Source organism: Pleurodeles waltl, chromosome 8, assembly GCF_031143425.1.
Source record: "Pleurodeles waltl isolate 20211129_DDA chromosome 8, aPleWal1.hap1.20221129, whole genome shotgun sequence".
Lineage (NCBI taxonomy): Eukaryota > Metazoa > Chordata > Amphibia > Caudata > Salamandridae > Pleurodeles > Pleurodeles waltl.
The window spans coordinates 1252424942-1252449708 of NC_090447.1; the positions used below are offsets into that span (position 1 = coordinate 1252424942).

The 24767-nt window shown below is 42.6% G+C and overlaps 1 protein-coding gene across 3 annotated transcripts in view; it reads right to left on the bottom strand.

The window, feature by feature from the left end:
• Positions 1–24767, bottom strand: part of RXFP2 (relaxin family peptide receptor 2) — a 932621-nt gene that overhangs the window by 132798 nt on the left and 775056 nt on the right. For all 3 annotated transcript variants that reach the window (XM_069205573.1, XM_069205574.1, XM_069205572.1), the window contains one exon: positions 15704–15775. In XM_069205573.1, the coding sequence (XP_069061674.1) occupies positions 15704–15775 (72 nt within the window). The remainder of the gene's footprint in view (positions 1–15703; positions 15776–24767) is intronic.

Below are 24767 nucleotides of genomic sequence, written 5' to 3' on the forward strand. Positions count from 1 at the left end.
AACATTATGATATCATTTCGTTTTAAGTAAGCAAATCATGTCTTTAAGAGCTTTTAATTTATATAGTGAGTTGTTAAGTATTTATATAGAATGTATGCTTGAATTATGATGGTTTTATTTAACCTTGTCAATAAACTTCTTCTTCTTCTTCTACTTAGTATTGGCAAATTTAAAAATGAAACCTCGGATTTTCGTAAATTGGCATGATTTTTAGGTAGTCCCGTGGAGCCATTGAACCTTCAGGGACCTCCAGAGACCACTGGAGAACTCTGCTGGCAAGTGAAGTACAATAGTTTTCATTGGCCTTTACTTCTTGACCTTTAGTTTGGTGAAATTTAATGTTGCGCAGACAGAAGCCTGTGCTGGCCATTTTACGTTGAGTCCATGTTCATGTACAGCCAATACTGTTGGCCATGCACTGGCACCAAAAGATGAGCAACGTTGTTTCCTGCTCCTGAATCCCACGGCTCCTTTACCCAACTACCACCACAACATATATTCTAAAAGGGTCAATGTAGATAACTGACACTAGTGTGTGGGCATTTAGAATTACCCCTTATGCTTAACGCTAGCATCACCAATGCTCCCTTTATGAACATCCTGCAAGGGACTGTCGTGTTTGCCAGACTAGAATTCTTTCCCTGAGAGACTGACGGCACTCTTACACCCCTCACACTAGCAGCCTCACTCTACCAACAGTTGCTGTATGTTTCAAATGTTATAATTTATGTCATGGCATCGTTGTTACACAAGGTGAGGGGAGAAGCTAGAATGTTGATGTGAAAGGCGGTAGAGGGTTGTGCTGGCCTGAAGCCCGGGCTAGTTGTTGAGCTTCGTCCTTAAATAAAAGTATCAAAACATTAAGAAAGTGAATGTCGTAATTTAATGAAGAAAGGACGTTTTAACGGTATTCTCACACTCCTTTCAGACTAGCATTGACACACTATTAACAGCATTCTCATACCACACACAGAGTAGCAGTCTCAGATCAGTGACAGAAATCTGCCCCCCCCCCCGACTAATAGCCACAGATGACTGAAAAAACACTCTCAGAGCTTTCAAAGCCTAGCAGCCACACTCTAAAGTCACCAGCCACCACCGACACCGTTCTATCACAGGAAGCACTGTCAGACCCTTCACAAACTAGTAACAAAGCCACTATGACTTGCTGATAACTAGAAGTGTCTCTGCACTGATTTTCAAGTTTGTGAGTGGGTTGTTACCTACAAAAAATTAATGAATGCACAAATGATTTAATAGGTGGCTGAATAGATGCATTAAAGCAAGGATGAGTGCCTATGTGAAGAGTGACTGCGTGGGCAGATGTAGGAATGGCTGTGTGCCTCGGTTATTATTATTACTATTATTATTGTTATTATTATTATTTGTATTATTATTAGTAGTAGTATTGCCAGTACTATTACTATCATTAATATTGCAGTGATTGGATGAGTGACTGCATGGGTAGAAACACGTTCAGTTCTAAGCCAGAATTATCAGGGTTGACAACGCTTGTTTATTTAGGTGCGGTTTAAACTAGTTAGACTGAAATTTGTCTTTGGCTTGCCTTAAGAAAAGCAATTACTCATCATGATGTATGGCATCACTCATATTCCTGGGGATAAAGATCTTAATTTTTCCTTCCCTGTTTACTTCATGCTTTGATTATTAAAAGGAGCCAATGTTCTCCAAGTCTATCCATTGAAAAGGGCGCTTTAGTCGTTATTATTACCAGTCTATTTCATGTGGGGTCATAACTATGGTTTAAGTTGTCAAAGGGTTAGGAGTAATTAAAGCACATACATTTCTCCTTCAGACTTTACTATTTCATCAGCAGCATGACATCCAATTACATTTAATATGCAGAGCCACGTTTGTGGTGCCAATTTGCTAAAACATAGGTTCTTTTCTGAGCAATGCTTGGTTTTATAGGACAAGTACTAAAACAATCACATGATTCACACTGACTATCCTACCAAAGGGTTTCAACCTTCATTCTCCTTTAGGACTTAATTTGCTCTTTGCAGTATGTGGCGAAAAAATTGTGACACATAACCCCTTTATCCTCAGGATCAGCTTTAAGCTATAACGATTTTCTCCAAGTGATTACATATTTTCCACAGAGAACCAATTGCCCTTCTTAGGAAGGATGGTGTAATATCCTTTTTATCTGTCTGTCATTGCCATGAGAAAGAGGAAAAAACCATAATGACCCCCGCACAGCGGGGAAAAAACCCTAGGTGCGAGCGGCATTAGTGTTTTTTTTTTATAGCAAACTTTCACTTTAGGACTTTGTTTATGAAAAAAACGTGTTAACATATGGTGGACATATGTCAAAACTGCTGTGAAGTTACCAACATCACCACTAGTGAAGAGGTGATCTCTAAATGTTGCAGATAGTAGTCTATTAAGGTGGTGGACATAGTATCTCCCACCACCATGAAGGATGTGTACTGTTAAACCTGGCCCTTTCTGCAGGTTCACCCCCAAATTTTTGCCTTTCAACTCCACGTTTTGCTGAATTCATTTTTGTTAGCATTAGGACTCTAGGCACCTCACTACTAACCAGTGCTAAAGTGCACGCGCTATCTGCTTAAACCAGGGCAACATTGTCTTTTTCACAATTGGCATATTTAATTTACTTGTTAGTCCCAAGTAAAGTGCACTACCTGTCCCCAGGGCCTGTAAACTAAATGCTAGCAGTGGATCTACAGCACGGATTGTTCCACCCACTAAAGTAGCCCTTCAACATGTCTCAGGCCTGCCATTGCAGAGCCTGTGTGAGCAGTTTTTTGTTGACCTGGCAAGTTAACCCTTATGTCAGGCCCAACATTTCCTTTTTGGGTTGATCATAACAGCACACAGGTGCTGCTTTTCCGATGTGTTGGTATGTATCTGGGCTTTTAACCATGCCCACTGTACGCCCATCACTATCACTCGTTCATGGGCTTGCCTTTCAAAAATCCTTTATTTTTTTTGGTAAATGCTTTACGTTTGTCCCTCCTTAGGGTGGTTTTGTTACCGCCTTGGCCATTGCCCCTGTTACATAGCTGATTGCACTTTTGCCGATATGTTTGACTTCGAGTGAACTTCTTTTTCCTTTTGTGTCTCTTCACACTGCTGCTCATGGCCGCTGCCAGCTCGCTTATATGAAACTGTGTTACTTTAATTTTTTAATAGTTGTTTACTGATCATGTCTTTGGTGTGTGTTGTACTTATTTCTCTTTTATGCCCATTCTTCCTCTCACAACAGCCTCAGTTTTAAGGGCACGGACCGATCAGCCTGTGTTTTTGAATATTTCATTCTGAGCAGCTCACGTTTTTGTTTTTCACTATGGGGGTACTACGGTACTGCTTAGAAACGGTGCACAAATCAAAATTCTCCCAGGCTATCAGGAGCAAAGGGGCTGGGCTGGCCCCTGGTTTCAATCGCTTTCAGAAACACCGCTGAAGGGGAAAAGAGCTTTAACAAAAACAGTCCCCATCTGTCCTTCCAGTGAAGTTTTCACTGCTTGCCAGCAGCCCGTAAATATCGCTTTATGTGTGAACTTGTCACATTAGTTGCTAGTTCTGATCTGCCTAGTTCATGTTCCTCGCAGCAGGCACATTAACCTTCTGCACTACCTTATAATTAGTCTAAGCTTCCACTAGAGAAAAGTATGTTCTCTCTCCAGAAATAACATTAAGCACCAGTTATTTTAACACTGGAAGATTGAATTGAGTCTGTGATCTGCCTACAACACGTTCTTTGCAGCAGCCACATTAACCCTCTGCACTGCCTTATAATAATTCCAAGCTTCATCTATTGCTTACAGCGCTGCATTTAGTATGACCAAAAAAGACACCTGGGAAAGTCATAACAAAACGAAAGTGCAACACAAACATGGAAAATTTGCTTTTTTGCAACTTCAAATTAGCCCGCTTTAGTATTCAGTACTCGTAAAAGTATATGTAGTAGTCATTAGTGCGTGGTGTAAAGTGACAGCTGAACCTAGAATAAACATACTTTCTGTGTATGCTAACAATGCAATTGTGGATCTTGTAAGCTAAAAACTAAAAGTTTATGGCTTCGCTATCAAGGAAAAATAAATCAGTCTTCTGTGTAGAGTAACAGCTGGATCTAAAGAAGGCATACTTATTATGTTCGCAGAGATGAATTTGAGCTGGTGTGTTCCGATGCAGGGCAGAAACAATTTGTGTTAAAAAACCATCAGTTATTTTTCTGCCTCACTGAATAACTATGGGCAAAATAAAGAATAATTTATTAGAAATGCAAACTTTAACATGTGAAATTTCCTTTCTCTCCAAACTATAAACAAGATGCCAGGCTGGAAGTTTAAACAGCAAGATGTTATCATCTTGTAGAAAACATTTTGAACACAACAACATGAATCACTCTTTACTCCTAAACACTGTGAAATACAGCAAATTAACGTGAAAAAGACTGCTGGGGAGATGAAAGTTCAACGTGAAAAACAAAAACACAGAGCATAAACATTAGCATGTGTTCCTTAAAGGACAGCATCACCCAGATGAAAGAGTGTAAATGACTGGCTGGCTGGCTTGCTCTGTAGACAGCAGCAAGGTTATCAGATGCTATAAAACTTTGTGGAGTGAATCACACCTAAACAGTGTAAATTGTAGCCAAACACCATATGGGACACACCAGAAAAACAACAAGTAAACATACATATGAAAAGACACAGTTGTATTAATATGCAGGCATTAGCTTTTAAAAAATATTTATTTTCTGTTTGTCCAGTGTGTTCTGTGGTTCGACTATAGTTTTAAGTGGAAATTGTGTATTTTGTAAGCTCATATTTGCCTTCCATAAACACAGGCTTTGCCCAATTAAACACTGCTAAATAGCAACATTTTAATTTTATGCTGCAGACGGAGGAAGAAGGTACATGGAAGTGCTTTAGTTTTATGCAGGGCCACTGGAATTATATGGCAGGAAAAGACAGAATTATGAGGCAGGGTTGACCAATTTATGTGGCATGAAAAGTCCAGTTATGAATTTATAATGCCAGTACCTCTAACTCGAGAAAATGCAAGACCTATTGCATTGCGAATGCTTGTTAATACATAGAAGTCACCCCTAAGGTAGGCCCTAGACATCCTAAGGTCAGGGTACAGTGTATATAAAGAGTAGGACATGTGCTTTTAAGTTTGACATGTCCTAGTAATGAAACACTCTGAAATGTTTTCACTACTGAAAGGCCTATCTCTTCCATAGGATAATATTGAGATTACCTTACTACATTTTATAAGTGTAATTTCCAATTGGGAAGAGATGGGACCCCAAGTTTGCTGTCTCTGAAATCACATTTTAAAACCAGAACTAATTGTGAAGTCGGATTTTAAATGATACTTCTGAAAATGCCACATTTAGAAAGTTGGTATTTTTCTTACTTTAACCATTTGGTGCCTTCTGCCGGTCTCCGAATACACATCTTGGGTGGGTAACAGCTGGGCTTGTGCTTTCCCTCTTGACAGCCAAACACAAAGGGAGCGTAGGTGTGACTGATGGGTCTCCACAGCCTAATGGGCCATTCTGGGAAAGATGAGGGGGGGAGGCGGAGTCTGTGTTCTGTCCCCACAATAAGGGGTTCAGCCTCCCACCCCATAGTGAGTCTGGAGCCAGGGCAGGGACTCGTTGCACTTCAAATGCCTTTTCTTGAAGTCTCCCCCACTTCAAAGGCACAACTGTGTATAAGTACTGGACCTCTGACACCACCAACCCAGTACACTTCTGGACCTGTGGGTACTCTGCTACCAGGGCTGCTACTCTGCTGGACATCTGCTCTGGAAGAACTGCTTTCTTGGTGCTGACCTGCTGCCTGCTACCCTCCTTGCCTGGGAGAGAAGGACTGGACCCACAACACTTGAGCCCAGAACTAGAGCCACTCCATAGGCTTGCTGGCTTGCTTCCTGTTCTTCTGAAATCTCAGTGACACAAAAGACTTCAGACTCATCACCTACAACACCTGGACTCTGCCATCCGGGAGTCTTGCCCTGTGAAGAGGTGCCAATCCAGTCCTGGTGCCTTGGAAATGAGTAAATCTCTGCAACTGCTAAAATCCACGCATCAATGACGTTGCAGCGCTCGGAACCGACACATCTCCACTCACGCTGACGCATTGCCACTGCTGCAAGGATTGGAAAAATGGCATCACCTCCTTTCCTGAAGCATCCCCGACTTTGCATGGCTTGGAACTGATGCATCACATACATCCTTGGGATTTGTACAAATGCATTATCTCCTTTGCTCCTCGCATTGTGTTCTCCACGTCAATGCAACTCTGAACCAAGTTATTGTTTCAGTGGACCTGCTTGGACAGGGAGCATACCTCTGCCAACCAGAAGCCCAATTTCTAACAGTAGTATCCACCAAACTACAAACCTGTCTCTATATTTTGTAATGTATTTTGCATGTTTTAATATTCTATTGTGAGATGCCCTGGTATGATTTTTACAGTAAACAAAATAAATTTTTGTGTGAATACAGTGTTTTCTTAATTTAACAGTACAGTATGAACTTTTTGTTTTTGAAATGCAAAGACTGGTTCCATTTATTTAATCCTTAACCTCACTAGTCAAGTGTTGATTTGAAATTACATATTGTAATTACATTTATATATAGGTCTCTAAATATGATCAATTAACAAGGTAGGTTAAAAGTTTGGGAGTGTTTCGTAATTATTAGCTAGATGCACATACTGTTTGAGGGTACACATTTGATCTCAAGATTTTAGGTAAGAGAGACTTTGTACTCATCCTACATTTATAATTACATTGTGCTAGAGTAGATGGTGAATGAGTGTAGGATCTTTCTTTTCATAATATGAACCTAGCAGTTATTTGTGTGAGATAAACAAGAACACTAGTAATCAAAACATTTCATTCTTTCCAGTCATATATAATTTATCACACATATATAATATAGAAACTGCTTGGCTTGCATTCCTATTATTTCACACTTTGTTACATTAATTAAATAGCTGATCTTGTGCCTCTGCTGCTATCTCTCTGGATAATCATAGCTGTGCACTCTGAAAGGAGAGACTGATGGTAGTTTAAGTGTTAACAATTTTGCTATGCTCACAGATTCCAACCTCATTCACTTTTCAGTACTATTACATTCTTGTACTCTTTTGAGAAGTTCTAGGGATAAAATGCTGGGAAACTAGATGTTTGATTTAATGTGGTTTGGTTTCCCACGCCTCTCTTAGGTCTATTTAGTTGCCTAGTTCACCTCACTAAGACCAGTGTAACACCTCACAAATGTCAAAATGTGCTGATTCCAAAAACTACCCAGCCTCAATTTCCAGCAAATCATAGTAAGCATCAAGTTCAAGCTTCACATCAGAAGATCTTAATAAAAAGATACATGTAAGTACGTTAAAGAATAAAGGTTTGGCAAAGCACTCATGATGGAAGGCTCACCCAGTTTTGTTGCTGATGCAGGGCTTCTTCTGCATGGCTTCAGGAGTAAAGTTGTTCTGTTACTACCTTGAAGTCATTTCTCCCAGCAGATGGTGCTCACTTCAAAATTATGGAACTTTGAGACCTTGTTCTCTGCACTGATTCTGGCAATCTTCCAGCATAAGACTTGAGAATAACCCCTAAAGTTAATTTTACGAACGCACTTGGGCCCTTATTTGAAGTAGCTTGTTAAAAATACTTATTACTTCTGTGCCACTCAATTAGCATGTCCAGGGGTACTGGAAATTGCAGCAGCAGGGAAATAAAGGGAATTACATGTTTTGAGAAATACAATTCAAGCATCAATATTCCCACCTTGATTCCTGTATGTTTTTCTCCAGGCAGCTTTAGGTAAAATCTCTGTGTGAAAAATAAAAATACATATTTCTAAAATGCCTAGCAACTCCTGTTACTAGGCCTACTGAAATCTAAAACAACGATTAAAAAAAAAAAAGCCTTAGTGCCTGCTGGCAAAATTTTGGTCCCTGAGTATGTCAATTGAATTTCCCTAATAAGGGGTGTTCCAGCACAATTATCACTAAGGCTGTCTAATCCCATGGATCCTCACACACCCTAAATCTGTATACTGCACATTGCTCTCTTATATCACTAGTTCATAGTGTCTATCAATGTTATCATTAGAAGGGTAAGTTTTATGGAGACCAACAGCAAACAGCGATGGTAGGAAACCTGTAGCAACATTTGTTTGAGAGTGAAGAATACATGGAAAATGCCTACATTGGACACCCAAGGATCTACAGCAGCCATCTTTGAATGCATTGCTTTATTTTAAGAACTCCACCTCGAAGATAGCTGTCATGGGTCTGCATGCAGTTCGTAGCGGTCATCTTTGGACATTATAGTGAAAATGAAACAACACACTGTGGAGATGCTTGCTGTACATGTGTGCACATGCATACATGAGGGAGTCAACTTAGAATGGTGGTAAAATCATTTGAAGATAGCTGCCATCTGATAGAGTGGCAGGTGGGAAAAACAGTTTTAAAAATGGAGCCTCACGTGACAAGAGGATTCTTGGTGGGGAAGGATGGGTGTAAAGGGAGGGGAATGGGGAGAATGGGAAGCATGGTTATAGTGATAGAAAACAGTCCCTATAATGCACTGCAAAGCAAGGACTGAGGTAGCAGTGGAAGGATACTTCATCCAAGCAGATTTGATGAGGCACAAATATTCCTCGATGAGAAAAACATAAGTATAGTGAGGAAAAACGTTGAATCAGGAGGATGGGACTGAGAGAGACAACAAAGTCATCCAAACATGAAAGAGGGGCTGTTCAAAAGCCCACTTTAAGTAATGCATTAGAAACAACATGTCTTTGTCACAACCTTCGAAAGAATTGTGTGGTAGGTGAGAGAGCTGTTGTGCAGAGATGACGCTTTGTGTGTTCCTGGGAGAGCATGCGGTTTGTGGAAGTCAGTCGCAATAAAGGAACTAGGAAGTAGTGAGCGCGTGTTTGTCATCACAGCTCTGTGCTCAGAATTTTATCAGGCTAGATGCCAAGATGGCTTCTTCAGAAGGTTTCTTTGCTTCCCATTCCCACAGTATTTGGATTTGTATCTCTTCCTTGTTGTGCATTTGGATCCTTCTAATTTTTGGAGTGGATTTTGAATATCCTCAGTTTGGGTGGCATTTGGATTGTCACAAAAACCTAAAGTTCTTTGAAAACTGTTCTAACTCAGTCGGGAACTGAGCATTTTTTCTGGAAATTGTCATATGATTCATCTAGGATAACAGTTGTTTGGAAAATAGTATTCTACTGGGTAAGCCCCTTTAAAAATCTGCAGGTTTTATCTGCCACTCTAATTCTCCCCCTTCTGAAACTTTCTTTGTGGTTCCTAAGAAGAATAGAGAGCTAAGAACATGCATTTGTTTCAGAGCCTTAAATTGAATTTCCTATAAAAATCACTACCTATTACTATTAATTTTGGAAATATTAGATCAAGTGTGATATGTTGTCATTTGTAAGAAGTTAGATCTGCGAGGGGTCTATCATTTGATTCAGTTGAGGAAGTGGGGCGAGTGGAGGATGGCTGAGTTTGGGCTCTTTGAGTATTTGGTGATGCCTTTAGGACTTTGTAATGCACCAGCAGCCTTTCAAATTTTCATGAAGCAATTTTTGAGATAATGCATGGACATCTGTACAGTGGTGTACATAGATGACATTTTGACTTATGCTATTTTGGAAGTGGAACATTTTGAACATGTGGAATCACTTGTGCAATGCATACTAGAGAGCCACTTATATGCAAAATCAGGAGTGTTTTTTTAGGTATTATTGGTAGTTTTTGAGCTATATACTCCCACCAAAAGAAGTCAATGAAACCTGCAAAGGTTAAGGCTGTAATAGATTGAAGTCTTGTAGTTCTGTGAGCAAGGTTCGGAACGTTTTAAGGTTCACAAAATAAGTCATTGACCATTTCTCCGCAATTGTTTCTCCCATAAACAAATTACTAAAAAAAACAGACATGGTCCGTTTGCCACAGTGACAGAAATCACCTTATAGTAAAGTATGGAGAAAAATAAAATTGTTTATTACGCTTGAAAAAATGGATGAAATATTTTTATACCAATTATTAATGTAAATTTGTGTTAAATATTTATTTCAAGTGCTGCGCAAAATAAAAAACATGGGACAGCACTATCTACTTCTCTTTTAATCTCACATAATGACTTGTCTTCCTCTTTTAGTACATTTTTTTAAAGCTGCTTTTAGGAGGTAGCCCGGGATTGATGAGCATCAGGCATTCTCCATCATTAATGATGTCTGTAATGATATCGCCAAACTGATCCAAACTCATATAACATTTTCTAGAGGAATTTAACTGTGGTGTATTAAAAAACAGAGAATAGTTCCAATATCTGTCATGTACTGTGCCCTCAAATTTGTAGTCTGCATTGATTGTCAAAAGCCCTATGCCATGTTAGATCCCATGAATTTGTTAGTATACATATATACTGTTTATATGAAGAATTACGGGAATTAAGGTCTAACAGTATCAAAATATTATAATACTGTGAATCAAAATGTATTAGTTGATATGTTATGTTATGTTAGACCTGCCAGCCTGGTCTTCCCCTAACATTTTGCCTTACTCTTCCACATTTTTCTGATCTTGTTTTTGCTGGCCTTAGGACTGTACACTTTACCACTGCTATCCAGTGCTAAAGTGTGTATGCTCCTTCCTTAAAACACTGCAACTGTGGCTTGTCTTCATTTGCCATATTTAATTTGTCAATACAACCCTAGTAAAGTGGTACTATATGTGCCCATAGCTTGTAAATTAAATACTACTAGTGGGCTGCAGCATTTATCATGTTACCCACTTAAGTAGCCCTTTAAACATGCCTGCCACTGCAACCTGTGTGTGCAGTTGTAAACTGTCACTTCAACTTAGCAAAATAAAGATTTTGCCAGGCCTAAACTTTCCTTTTAATTACATATGTAACCCATAGGGTAGGCCCAGAAAAATCTTAAAAATGTTACTAGACCTGTAGGTCAAGTAACTTGAATAATCTACTCAACCTATATGTAAAGTACCTAACTCGTAAACGGGTCTCAAACTGTATGATCCATGCTAATATTTTAGTTTACAGAGTCACCTTTTTCTTTATTCTCACATGTAAGAGCACCTTTAAGTATGTGAGGTCAGCATCTCTGCTGTACAAAAAAAATCTTTCATTTGAATAAATAGAATAAACGCTTGCTCCGTGTATAAAACAAAATCTAGCCCACATACAGGGGACACAAGATCCATGACTTGCCTTTTAGGCCCATATTGATACTTTTTTAGAGACGCGTTTGTGTAATTTTTTGGCGCAAAAGCGGTGCAAACGTACAAAATACAATTATATTTTGTAAGTTTGCACCGCTTATGCGTAAATAATTACGCAAATGCGGTGCTAAACAAGTATTAATATGGGCCTTAGTGGCCTTAGTTTACAAGTTTCCAAGAAATGCCCAAAAAATTCCCACTAACTTGCAGCTTTACTGATAAAAATATAGGCCCTCATTCTGACCCTGGCAGTCAAAGACCGCCAGGGCGGAGGACCGCGGGAGCACCGCCGACAGGCCGGCGGTGCTCCAATGGGGATTCCGACCGCGGCGGTAAAGCCGCGGTCGGACCGGCACCACTGGCGGGCTCCCGCCAGTGTACCGCCGCCCCATTGAATCCTCCACGGCGGCGCAGCTTGCTGCACCGCCGCGGGGATTCCGACCCCCCCTACCGCCATCCAGATCCCGGCGGTCCGACCGCCGGGATCCGGATGGCGGTAGGGGGGGTCGCGGGGCCCCTGGGGGCCCCTACAGTGCCCATGCCACTGGCATGGGCATTGCAGGGGCCCCCGTAAGAGGGCCCCTACATGTATTTCACTGTCTGCTGTGCAGACAGTGAAATACGCGACGGGTGCAACTGCACCCGTCGCACAGCTTCCACTCCGCCGGCTCGATTCCGAGCCGGCTTCATCGTGGAAGCCTCTTTCCCGCTGGGCTGGCGGGCGGTCTGAAGGCGACCGCCCGCCAGCCCAGCGGGAAAGTCAGAATTACCGCCGCGGTCTTTCGACCGCGGAACGGTAACCTGACGGCGGGACTTTGGCGGGCGACCTCCGCCGCCCGCCAAGGTCAGAATGAGGGCCATAGTGTAATAACAATCTGTGAAAATTGGGTTTCAGAAAACATATTTATTTTTTGCACATCACCAAGTAAAGTGTTCTATTAAATAATTTTTTTCATCACACAGAAATACAAAAACTGGGCTTTCACAACTACTGAAATATATATGAAATGTTTATACAGTTGACTTAGTTATTTAAATGTCTTAAGTTTGTTTTTCACTGTTGCACGGCCTACCTCTCACATAGGATGATGTTTGAGTCACCTTATTACATTTAATATGCTGTAAGTTCCAAATGGAACAAGTAAACACTTTCTGTTTGGTGTCTTTGGAATTGTAATGAAAAATCATCTTTCATGGCGGTCAGATTTTTTATTATAATTTTGAAAATGCCACTTTTAGAAAGTGACATTTTCCTACCTTTGGCCAGACTCTGATTCACCAGACTGGGTGTAGTTGGCAGTTGGACTTTGTGTATTCCTCCTAAACATTCACACGCATTAGAAAGCTTAGGTGTGCCTGGTTGGGCCATCACTGGCAGGATGGAAAGGTGCAGTTAGGCACAGCCCTACTTACACCTGAATAGGCTGTGTCCTGCTTTCATACAAAGGATTAAATACCCTTTGTAGTTAGTGCAGAGCCAGGACAAGCAAGGCAGGAAACCTATGCACTTCAAATTGGAGCCTCTAGAAGCCTCTTCCACTTCAAAGAAGGCACAAGTTATAAATATTGGACCTCAGCCACCAATTCTTCATTACACTTCTGGACCGGAGGAAGACTCTGCCAGAAAGAAAGATAGCTCTGCTACTGAAAGGACCCATAAAACTACAATGCAAATGCATTCAGCCCAGAAAATCATTAATGGGTAATTCAGTACAAACACCAGAACCCCAAAACTAAATCTCCTGATCCTACAGAAAATATTTATTTTAAGGACGAGAAACCTCACCCACTATATGGTAGCAAGGTTCATCATAGTGTCCCTCCTCACACCCGTCACCAACAGGTTTGTGTGTGAGCTACAACTTCTCTTCAAGCTTTTGTGAACTATGTGAGCTATGAAATGTAGGAGGGGGCAGCAGAGTGTAATGTGAACAGTGTGACCATTAAAAATTAAAAATAGCTCTTGGTGGTGTAAAAATGTCTTATTCATTCTCCCTAAGGTGTATGTTAAAAACCAAGGTGACATAACTTTAATCCAATTACAAATTTCAGGTCAACATGTTTCTACCTTTCTCATACCCTACTGCTAGATGTGTGGCATTCACCAGGACCAAGAACTATCAGAATATCACTCTGCAAAATCTGTGATAACAATAAAAAGAAATCATCTAGCCAATAGGTCACTGAGAGTGTGAAAATAATTGCCACCATTGTAACTCACAAAAGTTGGGTTCCCGGCCTTTACATTCCATTCCTCAGACATTGTAAGCACAGGGCCACGTTGCTCCTCGCTATGGTGAACCGCCACTGCCCGGGGTGAGGTGTCCACCCACAAAGGCTGCTGACAGGACTGTCACTCTCTAGACTGCTGCTCTAAAGGACTATGGCCTGCTGTGCTGACCTGCTGCCTGCTTACCTCTTGCCTGTGCGAGAGTGAGTCGGCCTGCAATCTGAACTCAGGCCCACTAAAGTGACTCCAAGGGCTAGTATCTTGTAAACAGCAGCTGGACTATGCAACTGTGAGTTCTGCCCTGCCAAGTGGTGGCACCCAAGTCCTGGACCCTTAGGGGTGGCCTGAAGGTGCTCTGCAAACGATCTGTGGATCCCGCAAAAATGACATGTCACCTCTGCTACGCGGCAAAAGCCTGAACCAAACTAATGTCTTGCCTCAGCCACGAGGGTTTATCCAATGCAAGGATGACAAACGGACCCACAGCCTACAGCCACAGTGGAACTGCTGCTGTACGACACATCCCTGATGCAGGCCCTAATACCACCCTTGGCATCAACACAGGAATTTGCATTGCAAGCCTCACAGTTTCTACAGAACCAGCTGGTGCACAATGTGCAATTTTCAACGGCCTCCTTGACTACAACAGGGCCTCGCATTGCAGCCTCACAGTGCCCAGAACACAACTTTTTGACTTTGTCCTGGTTCGGGGCGCAACCAGATATTATCTGTTGATGCTTTGGTCTTGTTTTATTAAATAAAATGTACTCTATGTTTCTTATTTGGTATGAGATCCTTTTGTGTGGTATTTTCATTGTATTACTGTTTGAAAGGTTGCACAAATACATAACACATTGCCAGTAAGCTAAGCCTGACTGTTCTGTGCCAAGCTACTAGAGACCTGAGCACAGGATAATCTAGGGATTGCTTCTGACTTCACCTTTACAAGTATTGTAGTTCCATGCTTGAGTTTCATCCCCCTAAACCAGAAACCCAATTTCTTACAGTTATGTTACGTTATGTTATGCAGATTTCTAGAGAGGACTATCATCAGGAAGGGTATCCTGGCACTGAGCAAGCATGAGCCTAATGAAACCTGTGGCCTAGAGGGACTACTCGAAACACCAGGTCCTCAGCTTCTTGTGGAAGTCAAAAAATGGTCAGGAGGCTCTTATGTGTAGTGGCAAGTCTTTCTACACTTTGCGAGTGATGTAGGAGAAGGCTCAATACCCTATCTAGTTTTCCGTATGTATGGGATATGTGTAAGTAGGAATACAGACTAGCAGAGGTATCTGGAGGGTGGTGAAAGCAGATGCAATTGTTGAGGTATGCTCGACCAGTGTTATAGTGTGCCTTAAAAATATGGTTGAGGAGTTTGAATTGTGCTCGTTGTGTATGGGGAGCCAGTGTAGCTCCTTCAGGAGTTGTGTGATGTGAATGTGGTGTGGGAGGTTAGGAATGTCTCTGGCCGCCGTGATCTGAATTGTCTGTAGCCATCTGGTGAGTTGTTTTGTTGATCCCAGCACTTCCAGAGTCCACCTTGCTTGTGATGAGGGCACACATAATGGTTTTCCAAGTACTGCTTGGGAGCCATCTGAAAATCTTTCTCAGCATGTTCAGGGTACGGAAACATGAGGCAATGATTGTGTTGACTTGGGTGGTCATGTCGAGATTGCACTTGAGGAGAATCCTGAGGTTCTTGGTGTGGATGGTAGTGGTGGGTGTAGGTCCTAGCTCTGTTGACCACCAGGTGGAGTCCCTCAGTGAAGTGGTCTTCCCAAAGATCATGATTGCAGTTGTGTCTGTGTTCAACTTTAGGTAGTTGGTCTTCATTTACTGGGTGATTTCAGTCATGCATGCATTAATCTGGATACTGGGTGACTTGTCCATGAGGGAGAGAATGAGTTGCATTCATCGAGATAGGAGAGGACGTTGATGTTGTGAGAGCTGATGATGATGGCTAGAGGGATCATGTATGTGTTGAGAAGAGACAAGTTTGATTTCGCCATCTTGATGGCTAAAAGTACTATTAAAGTCCATGTAATATAGACAAATTTGGTGCAACGTATCATGTAAAGTGCATACTTTGCTGAATTCTGATTAACCATAATACATATTTGCAATAAAACAGAATATTTGCTGTGTTTAAAAAACAACTTTGTGAAAAACAATTTTATATTAAAATGCTTACAATTCTGCTAAGTTTCTTAATGAGGAAAATGTTTTCTCTGCCAAAGACGTGATTTCATTCCCACGAAGAAAGCTGAAAAATAAAACATGATTACTGTTTGCATAATTATGTCCCTGCCTTGTAAGTATTCTGCTTGTTGCATAATATGATAGTGATGTTCGGCAAAACATATTGCAACTTAATTCAGTAAGGTAGTTATTCATGAGGATTTCTATTTGTGCCTTGTACCCATATTCCCCTCAAGCTTAATTTCCACCATAAAGCACTGCATAACATTGGTCATGAATATCATTAGTTGTGAGATTATCAGGGAGGCTGAAGACATTACATCCACCACAGTAATGGACAGAAGACCACCATATTTTGAGTTCACCTCCAACCTGGAGGTGATCCCTGTGCATTCACTGCAGCTCTGTGGAAGGCACTGAAAGTTTGGCTGCTATCCTTCAGGAAGTTGCATACTAACCTTTTTTTAACAAAGCAAACTCCTAAAGTGGGAGGCATAGGTCCCAGATCTCGCTCCCCATGTTTCACTCCAAATAATAACATAAGAGCTGCAGTGTGTCACAAGTGTGAGCACTCTGCCCAATATTTAACATGAATTGGGCATTCAGCTTGAAGGTGCTTTCCTATCCTGATGATACTCAACTCCTTTATTGACTCAGAAGAGCCCTAGGATAGTTGAGGGAAAGTCTGGCCAGTCTGACAGTACCTATCCAGTCAACCAGAATATTATGATTGACTGGGTCAGACAGCAACAAATGTTTGAACACCAGCAGATACTTTGGCTCATCTTGCTCCCTTGTGAGCCTGACTCCATCTACAGTGGCAACCAGAATCACCTCCAATCATTGTCTTGCCCATATCACTGAATGGGACCTTGCCTATATCCCTTCATTCTGACACAGAGGCTAGTCTGAAGAGAAAACTGAAGAAAGGCAAAAACTGGCATGCACTACCATACTTGGGAACATGTGTCAGCATCTGGCACTCACCACAAAGAGATAGATCATAGGGCAGTGCTCATGCTTTTATATCAAGACAGTTTCACAGATTTTACTGCTAAGGAAAGGATTTCAACTACTCAAGGAACAAGCTGTAGGAACTGCTAATGTTGACATTAATACTACTATTACAGCTCAGTCCTTAACCAGTGTGTCTAGCAGCGTGAACCTAGAATTAGATAAACTTTAATTTCAAGGGAGATGTTTCCTGTGCTGATACTGAAAAATGTGTAAATATCTTTGACAGGTGTAGCAGGATCACCAGCAGACATATTTAGGATGGGTTTTTTGAGCTTATAATAGATCCCAAAAAGGGATGGTCACATCCAGTAATAACAGTGACCCAGCTTTGCTAATTGGAATAGCACAGGAAGATGCAGGAAGAAACCTAGCCACTGATATTACTGCTGATGAAGAAAATGCTGGTAGAAACCTAGTTGGTGATATTATTTTTCATGAAGTTAGCATAAACAAGATGTTATAGTTATTACTAGAAAGTAACACACTATCTGAGGGCAAGCATGAAAAAAAAAGCAGACAGCCAATATTGAGGTACTGAAGCAGAGCTGTCTACAAAAGCACAAGAAGATCCATCTCTCCAGACACATTTGTATTTTAATTTTAATTTAGGATGATTGAATGTGCTCCTGACTTATATGTCGCATGCAGTCTCTGAAGAAAGGAAGGAGTCAGAAAGTGGCATCTGATGAATTACCCACATGTCGATGGCGAGATTCAACTAGACGTTTATGGTAAGGGGCAAGAAGCGTATTCCATGATGATCCCATGATCTGGGTATCACCATTAGTGTAGAATCACTAGTGTCATGCGTGATTAAAATAATACTAGCCTTGTTGATGAAACCTTTTCTGTAGCCAACATCCCTGCAAATTATTTTTTTATCAATGCACAAGAGGTAAACTTACATTGAGCACCTAAAGTGGAATATCACTGACAAATATAGCACCACAATATGAAGACAGAATATACTAAACAGTACTTGCAATGTGTCCAGTAGCGCTGACTATGATCCTCAAACGACAGTCAGTGTGTCGATATCTCTTGTGAGAGCATTCATTGATTTTCTTGACACTTCAGTGTGTCATTTCTTCTGCATCACAAAAGTAATGGTGGCAAGAAACAAGGTGATGCACTGTGACAGAGGACCTAATATGATTCTGTTAAAACCAATGAAAGATACTATGAATGCCATTTGAAATACTTTAACTGGATGTAAAGATTACCACAAGATAGCTAGCAATGGACTTGACCTACATGGAGAAGTGGAAAATGTGAAGAATAAATGGCTGTTACTACTGACTGAATGTGCTTTAACTGTCTTAGCTGAACACATATTCAAGACTTAATCTATGGTCTTTTAGGGTGGATCTGAATGCACAGAGGGTTAGTTCAGCCCAAAGTTAAATTGGCAGGGCATTCCCATGTGAACCCTGGTTCCAAAAGGTTCAAGGTCAAAGTAAACTCCTTTTGACCAGTGGATCACATGATGTTTGAGAACGGGTTGGTGACTGAGTTCACCGACTCACAATTCTTATTGTTTGACATATCTGGAGAAGATCTTACAGCAGTGATGAAGGGAGGTGCCATGTATGGCTGTATTAGATTTTGATTGGGATCCTGGGTTGGCTCAACTCGCAGGTTATTTCTTTAATTAACATAATTAGTTAAGAATTTAATGAATACATTAATGGATTAATCATTATTAAGTTCTTTGATGGTGTGATGTCTTAAAAATGATATACTGACTGTCTAGTGGTTTAGTATTCTCTGATAATTAACACCAGTATCCTATTGACTAATGTGCTTCAAATCAGTGCATTGCAGTTTCATTGGGCTTCATTTCCAGCCAAAGGCAGTAATACAGCACCACAAAAACACAATAGCACAAAACAATACAACATATAATCACCAAAACACAATGCAACATACATATATTCACAAACATTCTGGTCACACACTACCACCTCCACAAATCTGCTTTCACAATAAGGCACTAATGAAGTATTTGCACCTAGTACTGCCCAACTTACCACCAAGGACATGTATTAGAGCCAGCCATAAATATTATGTGATTCAGCCAGTGGCAGCTCCTCTTAGTGGACAGAGGGGCCACATCCCCTTGTTTTCTGGTGCGCTTGTTTTTATTACACCAAGAGTGAATAGTATGCTATTATTCACTCTTGGTGTAATAAAAATGGTGACCTCCTTTGGTCCAGAAATAGCCTCTGTCTAATGGTGGGTGCAGGTGAACAAAAAAACCTCCTGCGCCAGCCTTCAAAGAGAGATCACCAGGGCTGGAGAAATTCCATCCCTGGCAAGGGAGGCCTAGCACACATCTGTGACTCCCTTATTTGTGATTTGCCAGGCACCCCAACTCAAGTTAGACATGGGCACTGAAGGCTTAAACCCTGCAGTGCCCATGACTACACACCAATCAGCCTGTCACCTCAACCTTTCCCACCTCACCACAGGGTTGGTAAAGTGTGCGGTGAAAGATCAGAGACTAAAACCTCAAATCTGTGGCTTCGCAGATTTGAGGATTCAGTTTAATATCCCAGCATTGAAAGATGAAAGGAGCAATCTTCCAAATGGGTCCTGTAGCAAGGTAAGTAAAAAGGTTTAAAGCTTTTTAATATTATGTGTTGTGCATAAGGGTAATTGGCTATGATTGTGGGTAAGAGTGTGTCTGTAATTGGCAGCATGTGCATTTGGTGTTTGTGGGTATTGGGGGTATGTATGTCTGTGTGGCAGTGGTGTTGGAATGTATAGCCCACTTTGTGAGGACCAGTTCGGTCCTCATAGCGTTGGCAAACACTGCCAGTTAAAGTCAAGTACTATCTTTATGAGGACTGACGTGTTAGGAGGACCAGTCCCCGTCGTGTGCTTAGGTAGTTTCGAGTGTGTGCGTGCATGTGTCTGAGAAAGTGAGAGAATCAATGGAGGAAGTCAGCGAGTAATAATGAGTGATAGGAAGAGTGAGCATGAGTATGAATGAATGATAGTAAGTGGGGAGAATGGCAGTGAGTGTGCAACTGTGAGGGAGAATGACAGTGAGTGTTACTGTGAGGTAAAAAAGTATAACTGTGAAGGAGATTGGTAGTGAGTATTGCTGTGGGGAGAATGGCAGTGAGTATTACTGTGAGGGAGAATGACAGTGAGTGTTACTATAAGGTAGCATGAAAGTGAGTATTACTGTTTTTAAGACAGTATTTGTGAGTCAGAAAGAGTGAGACAGAGTTAGAATCAATAAGACTGATTTGGTCAGAATGAGTCTGAATGGGCTGGACTGAGTGGAGTTAGTGAGAATGACTGAGACTAGGTGAGTCAATGAGACCGAATGAATCAGAGTAAGATTTATTGACTGAGAATGAGTGAGACTGAGTCAAAGAATGAATGAGAGTGAGTGTGTCAGTGAATGAGTGCGACTGAGTGAGTCAGAGAATAAGTGAAACAGAGTGAGTCGGAAAGAGGGGAACTAAGGGGAAACACGTGAAAATGAATAAGACTAGAAGAGTCAGAGTGAGGTAGAGTGATAGGTGAGTCAGAGAAAGATTGATTGAGAGTGAGGCTGAGTGAGAATTAATTTGATTAAGTGAGACTGAGATAAAAGCAAGTGAGAATGAGTGAGACTATGTGAGTGAGTCAGAGTGAGAATGAGACAGATTGAAACCAAGTGAGAGTTAGTGAGTCAGAGTGGGATTGGGTAAGCCCCCCTCAAACTCATTGAGAAGTCAGGCACACTCACTGGAAGATTACACCCCAATATTTTTAAAGATCAATAGCTGCCAATGGATTCAGCCCCATTGCTCTTTTTGTGTGATTCGCCTAAGGAATTAAATAAATTATGCCTGTTCAAAAGTTCCAAATGTTCACCGTATGGATGATTGTTTCAATTGTATTGCGTACATCAGTGCCTTTCTAGGTTAATGTCAAATGTTTAAATGGACCTATTTGCGAATAATGTCTATATTTACATACATTGTGAACAACCGGTTGTGGGAAAATGTACTTTAGCATATTATGTATATTTTCAAGTATATCCCTTTTATTCAAGCGTTGAATGTTATAGTTCTGCTTACTAACTAACATTCTTCATATGGTTTTTGTAAGAAATTGGAGTATTTGTTGAGGGGGTGAGAACCCACCTCAATTAATGATCACAATCCTTTGTCCTACTGAACCACAAAAGTCACTAAATAAGGACGCGTCTAATTACCCCACTGCTGACCAAATCATCCAAAATCACAGTGCTTTGAGACAAGCTTGAGGTACTGACATTTGATCACCTGCACCATCCATCTTGGGAATGGTAGTTTTGATGGTTAAATGTTAAGCAGAGTTTTAAGTAGGCAAGGTCCTGTCTCTACTGGGCCCTCATTTCTGTACTTGACAATGCTGTCTCACAAAAACAAATCTGGAAGCCAAAAAAACAAAGAACTGTGTTACAGGCTTGGAGGCTGTACCTAATTAAAGTCATTGTGGAGGAGGTGCTGGGAAAAAAGGAAGAGTATGAAAAGATAGAGAATAAAGGCCTAAAGGTGGAACACTAGGAGGGATAGAATGACCAGAGCCACAAGGTCCAGGACAGGAAGAACCCGGCCTAGGGAGTGTAGGAGGCTGGACTGGCTTGTAGTGAGTACCAAGGGGTACTTACACCTTGCACCAGGCCCAGGTATCCCTTATTAGTGTAGAGGGGTGTCTAGCAGCTTAGGCTGATAGAAAAGGTAGCTTAGCAGAACAGCTTAGGCTGAACTAGGAGACGAGTGAAGCTCCTACAGTACCACTAGTGTCATATGCACAATATCATAAGAAAACACAATACACAGATATACTAAAAATCAAGGTACTTTATTTTTATGACAATATGCCAAAAGTATCTCAGTGAGTATCCTCAGTATGAGGATAGCAAATATACACAAGATATATGTACACAATACCAAAATATGCAGTAATAGTAATAGAAAACAGTGCAAACAATGTATAGTTACAATAGAATGCAATGGGGGCACATAGGGATAGGGGCAACACAAACCATATACTCTAGAAGTGGAATGTGAACCACAAATGGACCCCAAACCTATGTGACCTCGTAGAGGGTCGCTGGGACTGTAAGAAAACAGTGAGGGTTAGAAAAATACCTCACCCCAAGACCCTGAAAAGTGGGTGCAAAGTGCACCTTAGTTCCCCAAAGAGCACAGAAGTCGTGATAGGGGAATTCTGCCAGAAACAACAACACCAGCAATGCAACAACGATGGATTTCCTGACGAGGGTAGCTGTGGAACAAGGGGACCAAGTCCAAGAGTCACGATCAAGTCGGGAGTGGGCAGATGCCCAGGAAATGCCAGCTGTGGATGCAAAGAAGCTGCCACCGGATGGTAGAAGCTGAGGATTCTGCATGAACGACAAGGGCTAGAAACTTCCCCTTTGGAGGATGGATGTCCCACGTCGTGAAGAGTCGTAGAGAAGTGTTTTTCCGCAGAAAGACCGCAAACAAGCCTTGCTAGCTGCAAGGGTCACGGTTAGGGTTTTTGGATGCTGCTGTGGCCCAGGAGGGACCAGAATGTCGCCAATTATGTGAGGAGACAGAGGGGGCGCCCAGCAAGAGAAGGAGCCCACTCAGAAGCAAGCAGCACCCGCAGAAGTGCCGGAACAGGCACTACAAAGTGGAGTGAATCAGTGCTCACCCAAAGTTGCACAAGAGAGTCCCACGCCGCCGGAGGACAACTCAGGAGGTCGTACAATGCAGGTTAGAGTGCCGGGGACCCAGGCTTGGCTTTGCACGAAGGAAATCCTCGGTGAGTGCACAGGAGCCGGAGTAGCTGCAAAACACGCGGTTCCCAGCAATGCAGTCTGGCGTGGGGAGGCAAGGACTTACCTCCACCAAACTTGGACTGAAGAGTCACTGGACTGTGGGAGTCACTTGGACAGAGTTGCTGAGTTTAAGGGACCTCGCTCGTCGTTCTGAGAGGAGACCCAGAGGACTGGTGATGCAGTTCTTTGGTGCCTGCGGTTGCATGGGGACGATTCCGTCGACCCACAGGAGATTTCTTCTGAGCTTCTAGTGCAGAGAGGAGGCAGACTACCCCCACAGCATGCACCACCAGGAAAACAGTCGAGAAGGCGGCAGGATCAGCGTTACAAGGTCGCAGTAGTCGTCTTTGCTACTTTGTTGCATTTTTGCAGGCTTCCAGCGCGGTCAGCAGTCGATTCCTTGGCACAAGGTGAAGAGAGAGATGCAGAGGAACTCTGATGAGCTCTTGCATTCGTTATCTAAGGAATTCCCCAAAGCAGAGACCCTAAATAGCCAGAAAAGGAGGTTTGGCTACCTAGGAGAGAGGATAGGCTAGCAACACCTGAAGGAGCCTATCAGAAGGAGTCTCTGATGTCACCTGCTGGCCCTGGCCACTCAGAGCAGTCCAGTGTGCCAGCAGCACCTCTGTTTCCAAGATGGCAGAGGTCTGGAGCACACTGGAGGAGCTCTGGGCACCTCCCAGGGAAGGTGCAGGTCAGGGGAGTGGTCACTCCCCTTTCCTTTGTCCAGTTTTGCGCCAGAGCAGGGCTGAGGGATCCCTGAACCGGTGTAGACTGGCTTATGCAGAGATGGGCACCATCTGTGCCCATCAAAGCATTTCCAGAGGCTGGGGGAGGCTACTCCTCCCCAGCCCTGACACCTTATTCCAAAGGGTGAGGGTGTAACACCCTCTCTCTGAGGAAGTCCTTTGTTCTGCCTTCCTGGGCCAATCCTGGCTGGACCCCAGGAGGGCAGAAACCTGTCTGAGGGGTTGGCAACAGCTGCAGTGAAACCCCAGGAAAGGCAGTTTGGCAGTACCCGGGTCTGTGCTAGAGACCCCGGGAATCATGGGATTGTCTCCCCAATACCAAGATGGCATTGGTGGGGCAATTCCATGATCTTAGACATGTTACATGGCCATATTCGGAGTTACCATTGTGAAGCTACAGATAGGTAGTGACCTATGTGTAGTGCACGCGTGTAATGGTGTCCCCGCACTCACAAAGTCCGGGGAATTGGCCCTGAACAATGTGGGGGCACCTTGGCTAGTGCCAGGGTGCCCACACACTAAGTAACTTAGCACCCAACCTTTACCAGGTAAAGGTTAGACATATAGGTGACTTATAAGTGCAGTGTAAAATGGCTGTGAAATAACGTGGACGTTATTTCACTCAGGCTGCAGTGGCAGGCCTGTGTAAGAATTGTCAGAGCTCCCTATGGGTGGCAAAAGAAATGCTGCAGCCCATAAGGATCTCCTGGAACCCCAATACCCTGGGTACCTCAGTACCATATACTAGGGAATTATAAGGGTGTTCCAGTATGCCAATGTAAATTGGTAAAATTGGTCACTAGCCTGTTAGTGACAATTTGGAAAGAAATGAGAGAGCATAACCACTGAGGTTCTGATTAGCAGAGCCTCAGTGAGACAGTTAGTCAAAACACAGGTAACACATACAGGGCACACTTATGAGCACTGGGGCCCTGACTGACACGGTCCCAGTGACACATACAACTAAAACAACATATATACAGTGAAATATGGGGGTAACATGCCAGGCAAGATGGTACTTTCCTACAGGGAATCTACAAGTGGATCCCGACGGAAACCAGAAAAACGGTGACCCAAGCCCTCGTCAGTAGCAGACTTGACTACGGCAACGCACTCTACACAGGCATCCCAGCAAAAGACATCCAACGACTCCAACGCATCCAGAACGCATCCGCCCGCCCGCCTGATCCTCGACATACCCCGCCGATGCCACCTCTCCCACCACCTAAAGGACCTCCACTGGCTCCCCGTGGACAAGAGGATCACCTTTAAACTTCTCACCCACGCGCACAAAGCACTACACAACACCGGACCCGCCTACCTGAACAACAGACTCAACTTCTACGTCCCCTCCCGCCAACTCCGCTCGGCCAACCTCTCCCTCGCCATCGTTCCCCGAATCCAACGCAAGACCTCTGGCGGCAGATCCTTCTCCTACCTCGCCGCCAAGACCTGGAACTCACTCCCGACCTCCCTGC